Here is an 18,568-nt window from a genome sequence, read left to right as displayed (position 1 = left end):
TAATTATTTCAGAAGAATGATCTGGACGGTATTCTAGAACCTAGCTGGCCCCTCTTCCCGCCCAACCGTTTGCCTTTTTAAAAATAGCCGCTGTATGAGTGTCCTGCGGCTGCTATGACCAATCATCACAAACCCACCAGCTTAAATCCCTGCAGATCTCGCTACGGTTCTGGAGTCAGAGGTCCAAAACGGGCGTCAGGGCGCAAGTGGCCCTTGATTTCCCGTTTCCCAGCCTGTGGGGGTGGCCTGTGGCCCTTGGCTGTGGCCCCTGCCTCACACGTGCACCGCCGAAGCCCCGCTTCTGTTTCTCTCGTTCGACCCGCGTCTCTCCCATAAGGACCCCGCGAGGAACTGGGCCCATCTCGATAATCCCCCATCCCGTGGATCTTGAGCTGAGTCCCATCTGCAGGTAAGGTAACCTAGCCCCAGGTTCCGGGGACCAGAGCGTGGACACGTCTGCGAGGCATTCTTCAGCCTGCCACGTGTGACCACAGCCCTTTAAATTGCTGAACTCCCTTTACAGGGAGCTCCTCCACCGTGGCTCCGGGCCTCCCCACCTAGGGTCCCGTCCACCTTCCCATGTGACGGGGCTTGTCCTCCGCATCTTTGGGATCAGCCTGGGTGTCGGGGTGGGTGGATGTCTGAGAGGCGCCACTCCGGCGAGGGGCTTAGAGAAAAGGTGTGTGTGTGTGGGAGCCGCGACTTACCCAGCAGGGCAGGATCCGGCCAGCCCCGGAGATGAGGGCAGCCCTCAGGCGCAAAGAGTCAGGTTAGGGCCGGATCGGGAACGCGTCCTTGAGTAAGTGTGGCGCTCACACGTGCAGGGTATGTCCTCCTGCGCAGAGTGGACACCGTAAGGATTTATGCCGTAAGTTCCAGGCGAGAAGCAGGTTTTAGGGGAGGTTCAGGAACAGGCCTGGAGGGGCCTGGCTGGTCAGACAGGGCTGACTCCCGGGCCCGGACGCCGGCCTCACAAAGGCAGTGCCCTTCCGTCTGCCTGGCTGGTGGGGGCGTGGCTTAGATGTGCAGGTGCGCCCGGCGGGCTTGCTTGCCAGGGGGTTGGAGCTCCCAGGGCACAGGTGCAAGTGGATGCTGGGCAGGGGGCCCGGGTCCTGACTGTGGCGCCTCCAGCCTCAGGCTCAGGCGGTGGGGCCTATCCTGTTTATCCTTCAGACGGCTCGGAGCCGTTTGAGCAAGGCGTTAGCGTGGTGAAGGGGATTTGGGGAGGTTATTCTGGAGGTAGAGTGAGCTCATGGGGATCAGAAGGCCCCCCACCGTTCCTCCCATAAGATACCAGCGAAAGCTTCCCTTGCCATTTTCTTCTCTAGGAGTGGCCTTGACCGTGCCAAGGATTGCCAGCGGGTATTTATTGCTAGCGCCCAGGGGGGCTGCCGGTTCGCTGGACGGCCTCACAGTGCAGCATAGATGAGTCCCACTGGCCCCGGGAGAGGGTGACACCGTCCTTCCTGAGTCAGATGTGACCCTGTACCCGGCCTGAGAGCCTGGACGTGGATAAATGGGATTGTGCACACTGCTGTCATTCAGGCCCCTCTGGTCTCACTGAGGCTGAACTTCGTTCTGGAGGGCCTCTGGGGTCACAGGGATGAGTACCTACTGTGCGTCAGTCACTTGAGGCCCTGAGTGCCGTGGTGTGGATTACCTAACCCACTCCTCTCGAGAGCAGATGGGGAAGCTGAGGCCCACAACTACCCCGGAATGGCTTGGGTCAGCCGTAGAGTCAGGATTCGAACCCAGGGCGCCCTGCTCCGGAGCGCCTCGACTGGTCCCCCAGCACCATATTTGCCATGAGCATTGTTCTCATGGTTTGTTATTTTTTTATTTTTTTTGAGAGAGAGAGAGACCAGCCATGTGCTCACAAGTAGGGGGCAGAGAGAGAGGGGGACAGAGGATCCGAAGCAGGCTCCATGCTGTCAGCACAGAGCCTGATGTGGGGCTCAAACCCACGAACCCATGAACTGTGACATCATGACCTGAGCCGAATTCAGATGCTTAACCGACTGAGCCATGTGGGCGCCCCTGTTCTCATGTTCTGAGAAGAAAACTTCGGTGAGCTTTTGGTCAGAGAACGAAATTGCTGTCCGTTCCCCATGCTTGACAGGCAGGTGAATAAAAGCCCTGTGTGCAGTCGGTCACATTTGCTCTCCAGGAGGGGAGGCCCTGTCTGCCCCCCCACCCCCGTCTCTCTCCGTTCCCCCCCCCACCCCCCCCAGTGCTTCGGAGCCCTGGGGGTGTGTTGGTTCCTTGACAGTGTTTCTCTCTGGGCTGTCACCATTGATTGGAGGGGGGAGCTTCTGCTGCTGCTTTTAACAGCCCCCCGCCCCCCCCCCCCCCGCCTGCCTTGGGGCAAAACAGGGAAGCCAGAGGCCATCTTAATCTCCCAATGAGCCGGGAATGGCTCACAGTCTAAGATGTGAAAACAGTCTTCTGCTTGTTTCTTCCTCTTCCCTGTTAAATGGGAATGTCATCTCAGAACTGGACACGATAACAGCACTTACCTTATAAAAACGATTGAGGGAATATCGTAGAACACTTAGCGCACGGCCTGGCGTATAATCGACTCTGTAAATGGCAGCAGCTGTAGTTACCACGTTGTGCTGGTTTTCTGCTTCTCCCAAAATGAAAACATTTGGGGACCTGGTGAGATTCACTGGAGGGGAGCGTCAGTCTGCCGCTGAACAAGCTCTTGTGTGCGTGAGTGCAGCGTGTGTACTTTCTACCAGTTCCAAGGAAAAGCCCCAGGGTCTGGAAGCTTTTGAGGGACATGAAGTCTTTAATCCAGGCGATAACTCGGGGCCCCGAAACTGACTCCCTCATGACGCACAACTGTGCTGCGCCGTCCAGGGGCTGTGGGGCCAGACCCACGTGGGGTCCACGGTGAACGGGGCAGGGAGCGGCTTGCCGGGAGGCCACCACGCCTGCAGTCAGGGGCTCCGTGGGCTCCAGATGGACGCAGCGGTATACATCCCCGTCTGCCTGTGTCCGTCCCGCACGCCCCCTGAGCCCCACCACCTCTCAAGCAGGCCCAGGGCCGGCCTGGCCGGGGCCCTTGTTAGGGACGCGTGGGAGTGCAGGAATGAAGGACGATTAGATGGGTGCGTGTCTGTCCACTCGGGCTCAAGCTAGGGACTGACAGTGGCCCTTGTTAGGGTGAGGCGAGGGGGTGCAGGGGCACCTGAAAGGGCAGGAGGAGGGAGAGGAGACGCGGAGGCAGTCACCCTGACAGCCTCCTGCACCCCCGCCCCCGGGCCTGACCCTTTGTGGCAGCGCTCAGGCCGCCCTGTTGGGGGCGCCTTCTTCCGGCTCCTGCCCCCCCGGGGGTGGGGGTGCTCTGCAGGTGGGCTCTCTGTGTCTGGCGAGTGAGCCCATCCCTCGTGGTCAGGGGGGATCCGCCCCAACACGAGCCTTGTGGGGCGGCTCTGAGACAACTGTGGGGACCTTTCCAGAGTTCCTGGGACACTGGTGGTTCTGATTTACTGTTGTCCCAGAAGAGCGGTCAACAGATGTTCCGGGAGGGGCTTTGTGGTCCCTCGATCTTTCTTACAACTGTTCAACTCTGCGAGCCGTAGACAGCACACAGATGAATGAGACGCTCGTGTTCCAGTAAATATTTATTTACAAAAGTAGGAGGCGGGGTCAGATGGGACCAGGGGTCGTGCTTTGTTGGCCCCTCACCGAGAAGGACCCTCGTCATACTATGTGTCCTAACTTTTGGTTCAGGAAAATGTGGTCGCTGCCCTTTATTCTAAACTAGGATCCGGTTTTGTGGGGGGAAGTACCCACTTTTACCGCGGGGGCCGGCACTAGGCCTCCTGCCGACCTGTGTCCCCACCTTCTGAGAGGGCGGTTGAGCCTCGTGCCCCGGAGTGGGGTGTCCGCGTTCCCCGCTCCTGGCGGCCAGTAGGGCCGTCGTCTCCTGCTGCGGGACGGGGGCTCACAGGCCGTAAGGACAGCGTCCGCCAGCTGCTTCGGCCTCTCGGGGACGCGGAGCGGTTCCTTTACACTTTTGCGTGCCTGCCTGCGTTTTTTAGTTTAAGCAGATATTTAATGTTATTTTCATACCATTTATTTTCTACTGTAAAAGTCGTGCATGTTCTTTGTAGAAAATTTTAGAAAAAAATGAAGGCTGAGACTGTTTGGATACCTGCATTTTTTTTCACGTGGGAAGTTTTGGTAAACTTTCCTCTTTGTCCGTAAAAGCCCTTCCGTGTGGCATTCCCAGCGACCTCATAGCATCCCGTGTCACGGTTTTAGCGTCTTGGTTTACAATCTTGTAGCCGAACTGCCGCACGAATCCGTTTTGAAGGGGGTGCAACGTGCCGGGTTTTGGCAGGGTTCTTGCATAACTACCAGGACGGGGTGGCCAGCGAGGAGAAGGGGGGGCACTTCCTGGTAGGCGTGCAGGTCTGGGGACTTCCTGAAGTGACTGGCAGCTGTGGGGACTGGGTGGCCCTAATGGCCTGGCCCCTGTTGAGAAGGCCGACTGTCCAGGCCTGGCCGCTGTTTTGCTCTGCCTCGTCCCTGGTTCACCTGCGTGGGTTCGGTTCCAGCACATCCGCTGTTTCGGAAGCAACTGGGGAGACCCTGGGTGGCCCCTCACCGGCCGGAGGCCCGGAGCCCCCGAGGTGTCCCGTACTGAGCACTGTCCCGTACTGAGCAGACGCTCATGGACTTGGGCTCCCAAGTTTCGGTCTTCCCCTGCCTTGCACATTCCTCAGGGTCCCTGTGGGGACAGTCACCTGGTGTTTCCCTTTTCTTAGAGTAAAAGAAAAAAAGAACCATTTCAAGTACGTAAAGGAGCTTTTCGGGGCCCGTGCAGGCTAGAAATGGACAACGTTCGTGCCCAAAGTAGAGCTCGCTCTTGGCTGGGCCAGGGCAGAAGGTCACTGGTGCCCCCGCCCTGGGGCCTCCCGAAGAGGCGTGCGGGAAGTGACAGTCAGTGAGGGCTCTGTGGCTCATTGCCTCCAAGCTCCTCCTTTTCAGCTCCTTGAGGCAGTAACAGGAAAGAAAAGGGGAGATGGAAGGTTTCCACCAAGGGCGAGGCCAGACTTTGGGGGAGGGGCAGCAGGGAGAAACTTGCACGAAGGACCTGTTTTCCGCCTTCCCGCCTGGCCTTGGCGAGGGCCACCTGTGCCTCCTTTCCCCTCTGGAGCAGGGCTCCCGGGTAGGCGTCCGGCACCAGCAGCACCTGGGAGCCTGTGAGTAATGCAGGTCTCCAGGCCCACCCCAGATTCACAGGATCAGAAACAGGGGGCGGGCCCAGCTGTCTGTGCTTTAACAAGCCCTCCGGGACGCTCCGATGCCCCTTGAAGCGTGAGGGCCCTGCCCCAGACCAGGCTTCTCAGGGACCGGTGATTCCGAATCTAGATTAAAGCTTCAGCACGTGTGAGCCAGTCCCACAAGTGGCAGCCTTGGAGGGACAGCTGAGGTCATTCTCGTTAACATATTTATTACCTGCCTACTCTGTGGAGCTCAGAGCTGCAGACCAGGAAATCGGAAGACTGGGGTGGTCCTTGCCCTGCTCTGGCTGACAGCCCCTTAGGGGAGGGGACAGTCACTGCCACTAGGACTGATGGGGAAGGACGGGGATGGAGGCAGGGGTGGGGGGCGGGAAGGGCACACTGGGGAGGGTGTCCCAGAAGAGGTGACGTTTGGGCTGAGTGCGGTAGGAAGAAAGTTCGACCGCATCCCGTGCTGAGGCCGGCAGGAGAATTGGGTTGACCCCATTGGGTCAGTGAGTGGAGGGAACAAGGCAAGAGAAGCTGGGGTTGTGGGGGTGGGAGCTGGCAGGGCCTAGGGCAGGGGGGGCAGTCGCCCTGGGGGAAGCGGACAGGGAGGTGGGAGAGGTGAGGATGTAGGAGACAAGTGTGGGCTGGGCAGATTCCTGCGGATGGGCAGCCCGGCGGCGGGGGTGGGGGTGGGGGAGCCCAGATTTGGATGTGCTGGGCTTCATGCCCGGGGGACATGGGGATGACAGGGTGACATCTGAGGCAGTTGGACGCGCTTCACACGTAACTCCCCAAGACAAGCGCTTTCTGTGCAGCTTACTTTGGGGTCCACATACCAGCCACCCCGAGGCTTCGGGACAGCTCAGGGCGGTTTGAGGCCAGCGGGGGGGCGTGTGCCGCTCACGCCATGCTTTAGAGCCGCGAAGGGGTCCGGCACTGGCTTGGTGAGCCCTCACCCTGTCTCCGGCCCGCTGTCCCCTCGAGAGGAGAGACGAGTGACAGATGGCGAGTTCTGGCTCCGAGGGGGGGCTTGGGGTGTGTACGAGACCCTCGCGACAGTACATCCCCGCGTGCAGGTCCCGCGTGGAAACGTGCCTTCGTCTGCTTTACGGCTGTCGGGATCGCCTGTTCGATTCACCTTTTTCCCTGCCGGCGCGTCTTGTTCTGTCTGGCCAGGTAGGCATCGCCTTGTGGTGTTCTTTAGTTTTGGAGGCCGGATTCGAGGGTCCCCACTCCCTGGCAGTTCCCGGCGAATGTGTGGGAACACCCGAGGCTGTTCTCCACCGTGAGTGAGGGAGTGTCCCAAAAGCCGTGGGGAAGGTCAGAGAGTGAAGGGTCGGTAGGAGAATTCTCGGAGCTTGAGGGCCCCACGTCCAGGGAAACTGCCTGTGTTTCTTCAGCCTCTGTCCCTGGGGGTGCTGAGCTGCGTCTGTTCGTGTTCCTTCTCTCTTTAGATGATAGTCTATTTACTTCCTGTAATTAGCTAAATTAGTTTAGCACGTGGGGACCAGAAAAGGGTCTCCTACCGAAGAGGGATGAATTGGCAAGTGTCAGCGGCCGTGGCGGAGCTGGGACCCCGTGTCCCTGCTCCTAGGACCGTCTCTGCTGGTCAGCGGCCTCCTCCCAACCCTCGTGTGTCAGCCTCAGTTGGTCTCTGTGCCCCTCATGGGAGTGCCTGCGTGGCACCTGGCTGTAAGCGCCCGGGGCAGGGCAGGCTCACCTGGGGCCTGCAGGGACTAGCCCAGAGCGCTGGGAGCACACACCTTCCTGAACGTGCGATGGAGAACTAAATGCCTTTTTGTTCTGGCGCTGGTCCCTAGCGGGCACCCCGAAGGGGAGTGCCGCCCCGCCACTGCTGCCTCCGTCTGCCCACCCGGCACTTTGGCTGCCCCTTCCTCGGGGGAGAGGCCCTCTGGGGCACCTGCCAGGTAGGCAGAGAGCCGGCCGCTCCTTGCTACGTCCCTTCTGGGCGAAGTCAGAAACCCCTCTGGAGCCTGGTGGGCTGAGGGCTGCAGTACTTGCAGATGGAATCCTGGTGCAGATGAGGCCTTAATTGGTGTATTGAACATGTTTGGCGGCTTTTGCTTTTATTTACGATCGTGATGAAAATGCCTCCTGGTGTAGCTGGTTCTTGTGCATTCCGAGAGATTGGGTGGGGGGGAGATTGCAGCACATTCCGGGTCCCTGAATTCTGAGTCACGTTGGGATTCTGGTGCCTGAGATCCATGAGACCCACTTTTGAAAAACCAGAAGGTAAGAAAAGTTCTGGAAAGATCGTTCTTTTTCCCCCACTGCCCGTGGAGAGTAGACACTGCAAAGCTTCCGTGGTGTGGAGTAGGGTGTGACCGGCTCACTTTGGGAGCGGCAGGAGGGTGGGGGTTGGGGGCAGCCCCTGCATGTTAAATAAATATATTTGTCAGAGCAGCCGCGGGCCTGGGCTGCGTGTTTGAAGTCCGCATCCACTTGTGAATCTGCTCACAGATGAGCGTGTGGACTTGAGAAAAGCAGGCTTTGCACCACGGCGAGCAGGAAGCTTGTGTCTCTTTGGTGGTAACTCCACCCCGATGGGGCCTGCTGGCCAGGTGCACGCACCTGGCACCCATCGGGACCGCCCTGGGGACGAGGGTGCTGCCATTTGCACCGGGAGAAGGCACAGCCAGTCCTTTCTAATGTGTACTGTTCCTAGATGACTTTGTTTTCCTTTTTTGAAGGTAGGTTGTGTGGGACTAATAATGTTAGGAAAATACTGGAAGAGACCCTGGTTACTTACTCCTACCTCCCAAAGGCGGGAATTTAAACATTTTTGGTCAATTTACGTAACATTTTTTCCTTAGGAATTTTTTTTTTTTTTTTTTTTTAACGTTTATTTATTTTTGGGACAGAGAGAGACAGAGCATGAACGGGGGAGGGGCAGAGAGAGAGGGAGACACAGAATCGGAAACAGGCTCCAGGCTCTGAGCCATCAGCCCAGAGCCCGACGCGGGGCTCGAACTCACGGACCGCAAGATCGTGACCTGGCTGAAGTCGGACGCTTAACCGACTGCGCCACCCAGGCGCCCCGCTTAGGAATTGTTTTTAATGCGTCACTGTGCAGTCGGTGCAGTCCTGGCCCTTTGGGGGGGCCGTGAGGACCGGGCTCCAGGGGACCCTAGGCCTGTGTCTGCAGCGTGCAAGGCTGGACGTGGCCTTTCCAGTTTGAGCCTCCGTCGGTGCAGTGGGCCAGTCAGCCAGCGCAGGGCAGACCTGCCCCCTGTCACTTCTCAGCTCTGCTCCAGAGAAGCTGTCGTTCGCGCTTGTGACTTGGATGAATCAGGCGGAAGTAACTTTCAACCTGGAAATGAAGTCTGAATTAAATAGGTCTTAGGAGGGTCTGTGGAAGATACCGTATCAGCAGACAAGGTGAGGTTTTGGAATCATCAGAGTCTCTGTCCATGGGAGGCTCTGCTTTGGTTATCTGGAGGTGAGCGAGGGGTAGGCCTGTTTGGGGGTGCCCTTGGGGCAGTGGGGTACGGTGGATTCCCTGGGGACACCCTCAGGGGTCCTTCTGAACAGATGTGGCTCGGGCCTGGCCTCCATCCGCCGTTATGGGTCCCTGACTCTCCTTTGGAAACTGCTCCTCTCACTGGGGGCTCCCCCATACGGGGTGGTGACTCAGGTGTGGCTGTGTGTGTCGGGGCTGGGGCCAGGGGCCTGGCAGTTTGAGAGCCAGCACCGGCCACGTGCGCTCTCCCCACGCCTGGACATTTGGCCTGTGGGACTCACCCTTGTTTGTTCCCATAAAGAGCAGGACCCCATCAGAGCCGGGGGTGTGAAATGGTGGCAGATGATGGGCCCGGCGAGCCCCTCCCCTTTGTCTCTCTCAAGGGTGCGGTCACCTTCCAGAAACCTCCTTGGCTTTGATGAGGGTGTAGGCATTTGTGTCCGAGCAGGGCCCTGTCCCTGAGAGGGTGCCGTGGAGCCAGCAGGGCGGCTGTCTGGGGAGGCCGTGTGGTGTGGTGGGCACAGAGCCGAGGAGGGCCAGGGTCGGACTCCAGGGCCACCACTCGGGACACCATGCAGGGTAGTTAACTTCCCTGGTTTTGGTTTTCTCCTCTGTGAAATAGGCAGTAATGCGTGTGTCACCGGGTTGTTGACAAAGAATTGGAAGAGACCGAGTGTGGAGAGCCCCCGGCCCGGTGCCTGGCGGCTGCTGTCCGTGAAGGTGGCAGGAGGGCAGGCGGTAGCAGGGCAGCTCCGCGGTCCAGGCTCCTGTGCGTTCGTGGGTTCCTCTGGCCGTCACTGCGGTTGTCCTTCCAGATACACGTGGCTGTAGCCTTCCCACGCTCAGGGGAAGGCGCGTCCCTGCGGAACTCCCCGGGGAGGGGGGCAGCCAGCCGCCTGGCCCCGGAGCCGTGGCCGACTCCCTGGCGGGTGCTCTCACCCCACCTTCCCTGTCCGTGCTCTCCTGGGAGAGCCCGCGGGCGTCTGTGCGCCCGGCCCCACGTACCGGTGCGTCTGGCCCTTCCCAGCTCCGCGTGTTTGTTCGAGCAGGTTCCCCGAGGCCTCTTCTCTCCCGGTTCCCGTCTTCTCTCCGAGACTCCTTGCTGGTGCCAGCTCCTCCTGGCCGGGCCAGAGTGCTCCTCGGCTGTTGCTCTGAGGCCCCCTGCTGCCCCTTTCCTCTTGGTGGCTCTTCCTCAGCCCCAGTGTGTTACCAGGACCCTCTCCTACCGCCCCCCCCCCCCGCCCCAGCACGCAGCCCCTCCAGGCTTTAAGAAGTACTCGGGTGATTGAGAGCATGTGCCCCTTGTGAAGCACCACCGGGGACGGGGACCCTGACCAGCGTTAAACACGTTTGACACTGTGTCCGAGTGGAGAAAGGAGAGTAGTGCGGGCCCACATGAGGGGGCCGTGTCACACGGGAGTCCCGCCCACAGTGCGCTTTACTGGCTGTGCCCTGCTTCTCAGGGTCCCCTGGATGGACCGCCCTGGGGCCTGGACCGCAGGCCGTGGCTTGGTGAAGAGTCCAGGCTGAGGGTGGGGAGGGGGCAGCCCCTGAGGGCTTGGGTCGGGCGCCCTGGGCCCTACGGGGAGACGCTTTGGGGGTGGACGCTGCCTCCCCAGCCTCGTTTGGGTCCAGAGGACCGAGCACTGGACTGAATCTGTGTGTCCGGCTTCAAGTCCCCGTGGTGCCACTCGGTGGGGCAAATCACTTGGCTCCTTCGTGCCTTCTGCGTCTCACGGGGTGGCTCTGGGGTCCCCAGCCCCGCCTCCACAGAGCCTTTCACTCTGCCCAGGGCCGGGCCAGTGCGGGGTCGGGGGTCACCCAGAGCCGACCTCGAGCCCTGGCCCTCGCTCGCTCTCTCCCCTCCGGCAGCCTGGATCGGGGGTGGGGGTGGAGTGTCACGTGGAAGAACCAAAGCCCCCGCGGCCTCTGCCAGAGTGCGGGGTGGAGTTGCCCTGTGGGAGGGTGACCCTGGGGGCAGTGTGGAGCACCCCCCGACCGGCCCGCTCTCTTCCAGCCCTGAGGATGACTGCCACGTTGGGGGACGCCATCATGCTGGTCAGAGGCCTTGCCAAGCTGGCCCAGGCGGCCGTGGAAACCCACCTGCAGCACCTGGGCCTCGGCGGGGAGCTGGTCCTGGCGGCCAGGGCGCTGCAGTCCACTGCCGCGGAGCAGATCGGCCTGGTCCTGGGCAAGGTGCAGGTAAGGGGGGGGCTGGTGGGTGGGGGGGGCTGGGAGCTCTCAGGGAGATGGGGGGGTGGGGGCGACCCGGGACGCGGCGGGGTGGCCAGCTCAGGTGACCGGCTGCCCTTCCGGGTGTGGTGGGGGCTCCCTGCGTGACTCATGCCCCCAGGTGGTTGCAGCTCAGGAAGCTTCACGGAGAGGGGAGAGCACCCGGGGACGGTGGCCCGCACACTCTAGTCAGACCCTGATTCACCGGCCCATAGGCCCAGGCCCGTCCTGTGGGGGCACCAGTGCCCGCCCTTCCCCCCCCCCCCCCCCCCAAGGCCTGCGTTCAGTGTCTGGGCCTCCCGGACACGCTGGGCAGAGGCCTTTTTAATTTCGGAAATTAGAAAAGTCACAAAGTGACTTCTTAAGGGAGGCAGTTTATGAGACCAAGCACCCTCTCCTGGTTTACCCGACTTTCGTTAGTGCATTTTTGGTGGGTCGGTTCTGGTGAAGAAGTGGGGGGAGCTGTGTGTTGTGCCGCAGTGTTGAGCTGTCAGGTGGCTCTTCCCACCGCGCCAGCCGGGCCACAGCAGGGCCACAGCCGGGCCGGGCTTCCCTCCTCCATGTGCGGGGGGCCTACTCCGTCCCAGGTGCCAGCGGGCACAGCCCACCCCCCCCTCCTCACCGTCCTGCCGTCCCGTGTGCCCGGCCCAGAGACCTTTCTTGTGAGGGGGCACAGGCAAAACCGCGTGCGGGACAGGCGACCGTCCCCAGGGTTTGCGGCCGCAGAGCGCTGTCCACCGGGCCGGCACCTTGCAGGGCACCTAGACGTTCCTGGCGCCCGAGCGGATGGGGAGGTGGGTGTGTACGGCCGTGTGGGCCTGGAGTTGGGCTGCAGAGGGGGTGCGCTGCCACCTCCGTCCGTCCGTCCGTTTCTGTCGCGTGGTTGGCTGGCCTTGTGGACAAAGGCCACTGCTGCTCCAAGCTGTGAGGCTGTCACAGCCCCCAGGGCTTTGGTCAGGACTTTAGGATTCCCAGCCTCCAGCGGCATCCCTGGGGGTGGGGTGGGGGAGGTGTGGCGGTCCCACCACAGAGGGGACACCGAGCGAGGTGATGGCCCTCAGCGTGCTCCTGGTCTTTCCCGAAAACTCAGATGTCGGTGTCCCCTTGCCTCGGGGGGCTGGCGGGCCGGGTAATCCAGAAATGCCTGACCCTCTAGTCCTTCAAGGGATTTGTTACCTTACTCGCTGAGCAGACACTCGGGGGAGAGTTACGGCACTTAGGGCAGGAGGAGGCCCCACCGCCGTGGCTCCCGTGAGCCTGCCCCGCCCCCTCCCCACCGGGCTTGCCCAGCACCGGCAAGTGCTGTCTGGCGGTGGCCGGGTGGCCAGCGGGGCCAGCGATCCCCGCTCCGCCACAGGCCGGTCGCCGGGCCTTTATCAGATCAGTTCCGTTCTCCCGGCCTCAGTTTCCCATTTATGAAATGAGAGCGACGGCGTCATGGCTGGTCTCTCTCCTTCCCCGAGGGCACGCCTCCGTGTCCCGCAGGCTGAGGTGGCCAGGCCGCGGGGCAGCTTGGCGGCACCTGCAGGCACCCTGTGCGCCCCACGCCCACCTCTGCCGCCTCGGAGCATCCCTCCGCGCCGTCCCCCAGGAGCCCGTGCTGTTCCCCGGCCCGTGGCCCACACAGCTCTGTGACTGTGCGCAGCAGCCCTGTTTCCAGATGAGCAAGTAGCAGGGAGGGGTCAGGAGGCCTTCCAGGCCACTCAGGGTTCTGACGTAGGAAGAACCTGGGCCCTCAGCGTAGTCTCTGTGACCGCTGTGGGGAAAACGTGGCACCTCCCTCCTTGCCTGCCCTGGACCCGCAGCTCCTGGGGACAGCGGCCAGCGCTGTCCTGGGGACAGAGGCCAAGTGCCTCTTAGAGGAACGGCCAGGCCGACTTGTGATGGCCGCGTCTGCGGCGAGATGCTGGCCGGGTGTGGCGGGTGGACGCCGTCCTTGCACGGCCCTCGCCAGTCTTTGGTTGGCCTTTTACTTCTCAGAGCTCTCCCCGTCCGTTGGCCTGGCCCACTCCCCAGAGCCCTGGGAGCCCCTCCTTAGCCCTGATTTACAGGCAAGGTGCCCGGCAGGTGCTGGGTGGCTGTGTGCCCACCCCCTGCCCCCCAGGTCCGCGGAGCGGAGCCTGTGTCTCTGGGCTTCCGGGCCGGGGAGGCTCACCCCTGTGGAGCCGGCTGAGGCCGCTTCCCGGAGCGCGCTGTCCTGTGCGGGGGTGACACGGGGAGCCTTGGGCTGGCCTCCTCCTCTCACTCCGCTTTTGTTTCCTGCAGGGTCAGGATCGGCGTGAAGAGCCATATGCCGAGGGCTTCGATGACCCGGAAGCAGAGTTCTCTGGGCCTCAGACCGCAGGGGCCCCCACGGATTTCTCTGCGGCCTCCTCCCCTGACCGGTCGCCGCCTCCACCCTGGGACCAGGCCGGCAGTGAGGGCCCAGCTCCTGCCTACGTTGCCAGCGGACCCTTTAGGGAAGCCGGGCTTCCGGGCCAGGTTGCCTCCCCTCTGGGCACAGTGACCGGGAGGCTCTTTGGAGACCCCAGAGACCCACTCTCTGCCACAGGCCTTCGGCGAAGGTTCTTCCACCAGGACCAGTCCCCCATGGGGGGCCTTACCGCCGAGGACATTGAGAAGGCCCGGCAGGCCAAGGCTCGCCCCGAGAGCAAGCCCCACAAGCAGATGGTGCGTCCCGGAGGGCCCTCGGATGGGGCTGGGGCGGCTGCCGTCCACGGTGGTGCCGGCGGCGGGCCCTCCTCCGGGGACACCCCTGGATGTCGTGCTCTGGAGTCTCCAGGAGCACAGAGGCCCCCTCTTGGTGGAGCGGCTGCCTTCGGGGGTGGAGGGGGTCTGGGGGGGCAGCGTGAAGCCCCGAAGGGGGTCCTGTCCCCGATCGCCAGTTCCGTGAGGTCTCTCTCCTTGCTCCCTCTAGCTCAGCGAGCGGGCTCGGGAGCGGAAGGTGCCAGTTACACGGATCGGGCGGCTGGCCAACTTTGGAGGTAAGGTGGCCGTGTGCCCCCGTGCCACCTCACCTGCCCTGGCGTGCCAGCCCCGGCTGAGCGGGGCCACCGCGGGGCCTGCGTGGAGGAGGAGGACGGTGGGGGCCACAGGGGTCCCGGGGAGGGCGTCGGCTCCTGCATTAGCTGTCCCTGGCCCTTTCCCTCGGGGGATGACCCAGTGACTGGATTCCTCCTGCCCCCGCTGTGCCATGAGCTGCTCGGGCCACGCCTGGGGACGGTATCTGCAGCATCTGCCACTCAGCCTCTCTGCAAGTGGGGGCAAGGGGGGGGGTGGCTGGCGAGGAGAGGTTCCTCACGGGGCTGGTTAGTCCCGGCAGAGTGGTGTTTGCCCTGACCCGCCGTGCCTGCGGGTGTCGCGGGTGCTGTCGTGAGGCCTGTGGAGCCGGGAGCTCTGAGAGTAGTATTGCATCGGGTACGCCTGCGCCGAGGGGACGGCCTTTCAGTGAAAGGTTGTGGCGCTTGCACCTGCTCTGACGCCGTGCTGTCATCTCCAGTACCTCTTTCCTGACCCGGATGAGGGCTCGCTGCCGTGTGTCTGGGCCGCGCCCCGCTCGCTCTGTGCTTTGCTGGGCTTCTGGGTCTCCCTCCCGAGACTGTCCATCATCCACGCGGTTCTGTCTCTGCTGCCTCTTGTCCCGGAGATGCCGTCCTAGTTCTCCCTGGGGGTTGGCTCCGTGCTCCCGGAGGTGGACCCGCGTGTGGGCTCTCACGCTGGCTGGCTGTCTTCCGAACGCGCAGAGCCCGCCGCCTTCACTGGATGGAAGTTTCTCCGCGGAAGCTTTCCTCCCATCGTTGCTGTCTTAAAATTCGGCATTTGCTGCTCGAGGATCTGGCAGAGCATCGTCCGACTCTCGGGACGGAGTTATTGCTTTATTTCCTTTCGTGGGTTTGCGTTCAGCCGGTGTTTCACGGAGCGTGTGACCTCTGGGGGGCCGCTACCAGGATGAGTTTGGGAGTCCCTGCCCTGGGGGCCTCCGGCGGCCCTTATTCCGCAGGAGACCCAGCGCGGCCCCTGTGTGGTAAGAGGCTGTTCGTCGGGGCGGGGCGGGCAGTGCTTGTTCCTACCGAAGTATTGAATGGGGCCCCTCGTCTCTCCCCACGAGTCTGAGGCCCGATCTGTCCCTGGCCGCTCTGTAGCCTTTCTCTCGAGCCCCCTTCCTGCCGCTCCAGATGGGGCTCGCCACAGAGGCTTCCTTTGACTGATGGGTTTTAGAGATGTGTGATCCTCTCGTGGGAGTCTTTGCGGGTGAGGGTAGTAGAGGGGGTCTGTTCGGGGAAAAGTGGTCAGACTGAAGGGTGTGGCGGTAAATTCGAATGTGATGGAAGGCCACGAATTCCTGGTGAAAGAGGCCGAAGCCAGGCCCTCCTGGGTGGAGGGCAGAGAGGCAGCCTCGGTAAGACCGGGTGCGAGGCTCCCCTTGGGTGGGGGGCGGGTGGCCAGAGGCAGCCTGGGTTGAGGTGAGGTGAGGTGAGGTTCAGGTCTTGGAAGGTGCTTTGTGCCATCCGAAGCCCCCGGAGCCCTCACTGACAGCTGCCGGGATCTGGAGCCGTCCTGGGTGTCCGAGTGCCAGAGGTTGGCCCACGGCCGTGATTCAGGGAGGCCCGTGTTGTTGCCCAGCACTCGGCAGCTCCAGCTCGTGTTTCGGGCTTCGAGGGGGTAGGATGACAGCAGAGAGGGGGCGGGTCTGGGAGGAACGTGCCGTTCTGGCTCCAGAGGTGACTTCTGGGCCTCCTCCCTCCCCGGGATGCGTTCACGCTGTGCGTTTTGACCCTTCAGTGGGTGTCACATGAACTTCGTGGGTCAGGCCCAACATTTGAAAAACAAGTAGAATGGAATTGAATAGAAGACCGTCAGAATTAATGGCAGAGATTCTCAGAACCGTACGCGTTGCAAAAAGCCATTTTGTCCAGAGGTACAAGCGTCCTATTTATGTGTGTTCCTCACTGGGTTGTGAGGTGTGTGGTTTCCTGGTGGGTCATTGTCTGCACAGATGGAGGTAACACTCCTCTTCTTTGTTTCTCTAGAAAGCACTTCCAACCTTCTTCCCCTCATGGGGCGACAGGTGGACCGACAGGTGTGGGAATGTTTTACAAGGGGACATGAAGGAAGGGGACTCCTAGAGACCAGAAGGTCGGGTGCTCAGCTAGTGGAGGTGGAGGGCAGGGGCTGTGCCAGCCGTTCCCATGCCGAGATGGGGGTGGGCGTCCTGGGTCCAGGCCGGCTCTGGGGTATCATGGCTAAGATGTGGGCAGTAGGTCCTGGTCAAGAGTGATGATGGGAAAGATGGGTTCAGACACTGGATTTGGGGTCAGAACTGGGCTTTATGCCATTGTAATATCTGGGTTATAGTTCCAGCCCTGCTTCCTTGTGACCTAGGTTTTCCCTTCTATAAAATCGGGTTTTTTGTTTTCGTTTTTGTTTTTGTTTTTTTAAGGAGGGGGATAGAAGAGGAGATAGGGTAGGAGTCAAGTTTTTAGGAGAGGAGATCTGACCCAAAATAGTAAATCGGGGAAGGGGAACAGGAGAAAGTGTGGTTCAAGACCTCCCACACTTCAAGAGGGGTCACCAAGCTATGTTCCAGATTCTTTTCCTGGTGCAGAACATTTGTCAGAGATGCTGTGGCTATTTTTATCTGTACAAAAAGTTTGTCAACAATAAAACCCCAAGAGAACATGGAGAAGGCAAACATTATATATACACAAACCAGGCCACCTAGAGGTCACCCAGTCAGCTTTTCGTGAAGTCCTGTCGAAAGACGGGAACTGGGGGGGGGGGGTGGCAGCGATTGGGGAGATAGGAGCCCAGGATCAGACACACATCACCCCCCGCCCCGTGTGTTCTGCTGCATTTGCCCCGTCCCAGATCAGTGGCGTAGGTTCGTGGTGATCTCACGGCTTGTAAGTGAAACCTCTTCTCCTTTAGCTCCCACGGCCCCGGGCAGCGCTGCCGCAGGGCAAAGTGCCAGCTCTGGGTACCACAAGGGAGCCGTGGCTCATGGTCTCTCTGGAAGCCAATGAGAAAAGCCCAGAATTTATAAAGGTTAGGAAATTTAGCCTTTGCTTCATGTACCCATCCCTGGGCGGCTCAAGATGGGTCCAGAGGGGGTGTTCTCAAACCTAGCCTTACCAACTCATGTTGTAAAAGTTTATTTTTGAGATAGCGTGAGCAGGGGAGGGGCAGAGAGAGGGGGACAGAGCGTCTGAAGCAGGCTCTGTGCTGACGGCAGAGAGCCCGATGCGGGGCTTGAACTCACAAACTGCAAGGTCATGACCTGAGCTGAGGTCAGATACTCAACTAACCGAGTCCCCCAGGTGCCCCAACAACTCATCTTTTTAAACACACACCCACCCCTGCTGTGCATGGGAGGCACAGCCCAACCCACCGAAGGATACATCTGGCATGTAGAGTCCCCTGCCCCGGGATTAGAAGCCTGAGCAGGAGTCCTTTATCACACATGTGGGCTAATTTGGCGTCAGCTGGTGCGGCCTCGCTAACCTTCTGGTACCACCCTTTCCTGTTCAGACCCAGTTTCCAATCTTCCGGTAGAAAGAGATCAAGTCACGGGGCCACGGAGTGAAATCCGAGTCTCCCCCGGAGCAGGGAAAACGCAGGAGCTCCGGGAGGATCCTGGGGCAGAGACGGTGGCTCCAGTTGGCAAAACCGAGGTGGTTCATAGGCTACGCCCTTGAAACGGTGGTTCTCCCTGGTGATAAAGCAAAGAGTGTTCCTGCTGGGCAGACCCGGAGCTGTCCCCCACTCGCCCTTGACATTGCTCAGAACGCAGTGCAGGAAGGAGGCCCTCGGTAAAATGCACAAGAATATGACACCAGAATATCGATACCACGAGACGTTAAAATGCACAGGACCCGTCATCGGCGCGCCGCTGGTGCAGCTGGCATCCTGGAGGAAGGGGGCCCATCGTGCCGTCTTCCAAGGGAGCGAACAGATGAAGCTCCAGCGGCCCAGAAGGGGGTGGGAGTCAGCTTAGGAGCAGCCCCCGTGCCTGCGGGCACTGCCCGTCGCTGGGGCGGGATCCCCGCACCCGGAGCCAGAGGAGACCAGATGTGGAGAGGCCCCGCCTCACACCCAGTCCCCCCTCCCCCCCCCCCCCCAGAGTGTGGTGGCTCGTGGGTTGGGCCCGTGAGTCTGGTCTCACGCCTGATGTTTAACTGTGGCCTGGGAAAACTTGCTGTATCTCTTTTGAATGGGGAACAACTCCTGTCCTGGCCGCTTACACAAGCTGGAGGTCTGGGGGTGGAGACGCAGGGGGTGCACAGGGAGCGATCCCCCCCCCCCCGGACCCTCATGAGCGTGTGGACGGCCTGGGTGGGGTTCATTTGCCTCCCCTTCCCTCCCCGACCCTGCCAGGAGGGAGGAGGGAGTGGTGGCCCCCCACCCACCCTGCCCCCACTTCCTCCACTCTGCCCGCTGCCACCCACTCCTCGGAACCTGGGGGTCACAGAAGGATCGCCCTCCCCCGCTGTGGCTCCGTCCTGGGAGCCGGGCAGGGCCGTGGGCCTCTTCTTCCTCCTCCCGCAAGGAGGCTGGCCGTCTCTGTGAGCCCGGGGCCTGTGGGGCCTTCAGGGGACACCAGGCTGCCACG

General features: G+C 61.3%; 1 protein-coding gene across 2 annotated transcripts in view; it reads left to right on the top strand.

Annotated features, from left to right (window-relative positions):
- Positions 1–18,568, top strand: part of COQ8A (coenzyme Q8A) — a 40,101-nt gene that overhangs the window by 9,426 nt on the left and 12,107 nt on the right. For both annotated transcript variants that reach the window (XM_047077125.1, XM_047077126.1), the window contains 3 exons: positions 10,745–10,929; positions 13,225–13,629; positions 13,877–13,943. In XM_047077125.1, the coding sequence (XP_046933081.1) occupies positions 10,753–10,929; positions 13,225–13,629; positions 13,877–13,943 (649 nt within the window). In that variant the 5' untranslated portion in view covers positions 10,745–10,752. Of the gene's footprint in view, positions 1–10,744; positions 10,930–13,224; positions 13,630–13,876; positions 13,944–18,568 lie in introns of those variants that run through there.

This window comes from Lynx rufus, unplaced genomic scaffold, assembly GCF_022079265.1.
Source record: "Lynx rufus isolate CCGP_SWC_20201006 ecotype Redwood Valley unplaced genomic scaffold, mLynRuf1.p SCAF_15, whole genome shotgun sequence".
Lineage (NCBI taxonomy): Eukaryota > Metazoa > Chordata > Mammalia > Carnivora > Felidae > Lynx > Lynx rufus.
The sequence above is the reverse complement of the archived record's forward strand: the minus strand, read 5'-3'. Positions and strand labels throughout refer to the sequence as shown.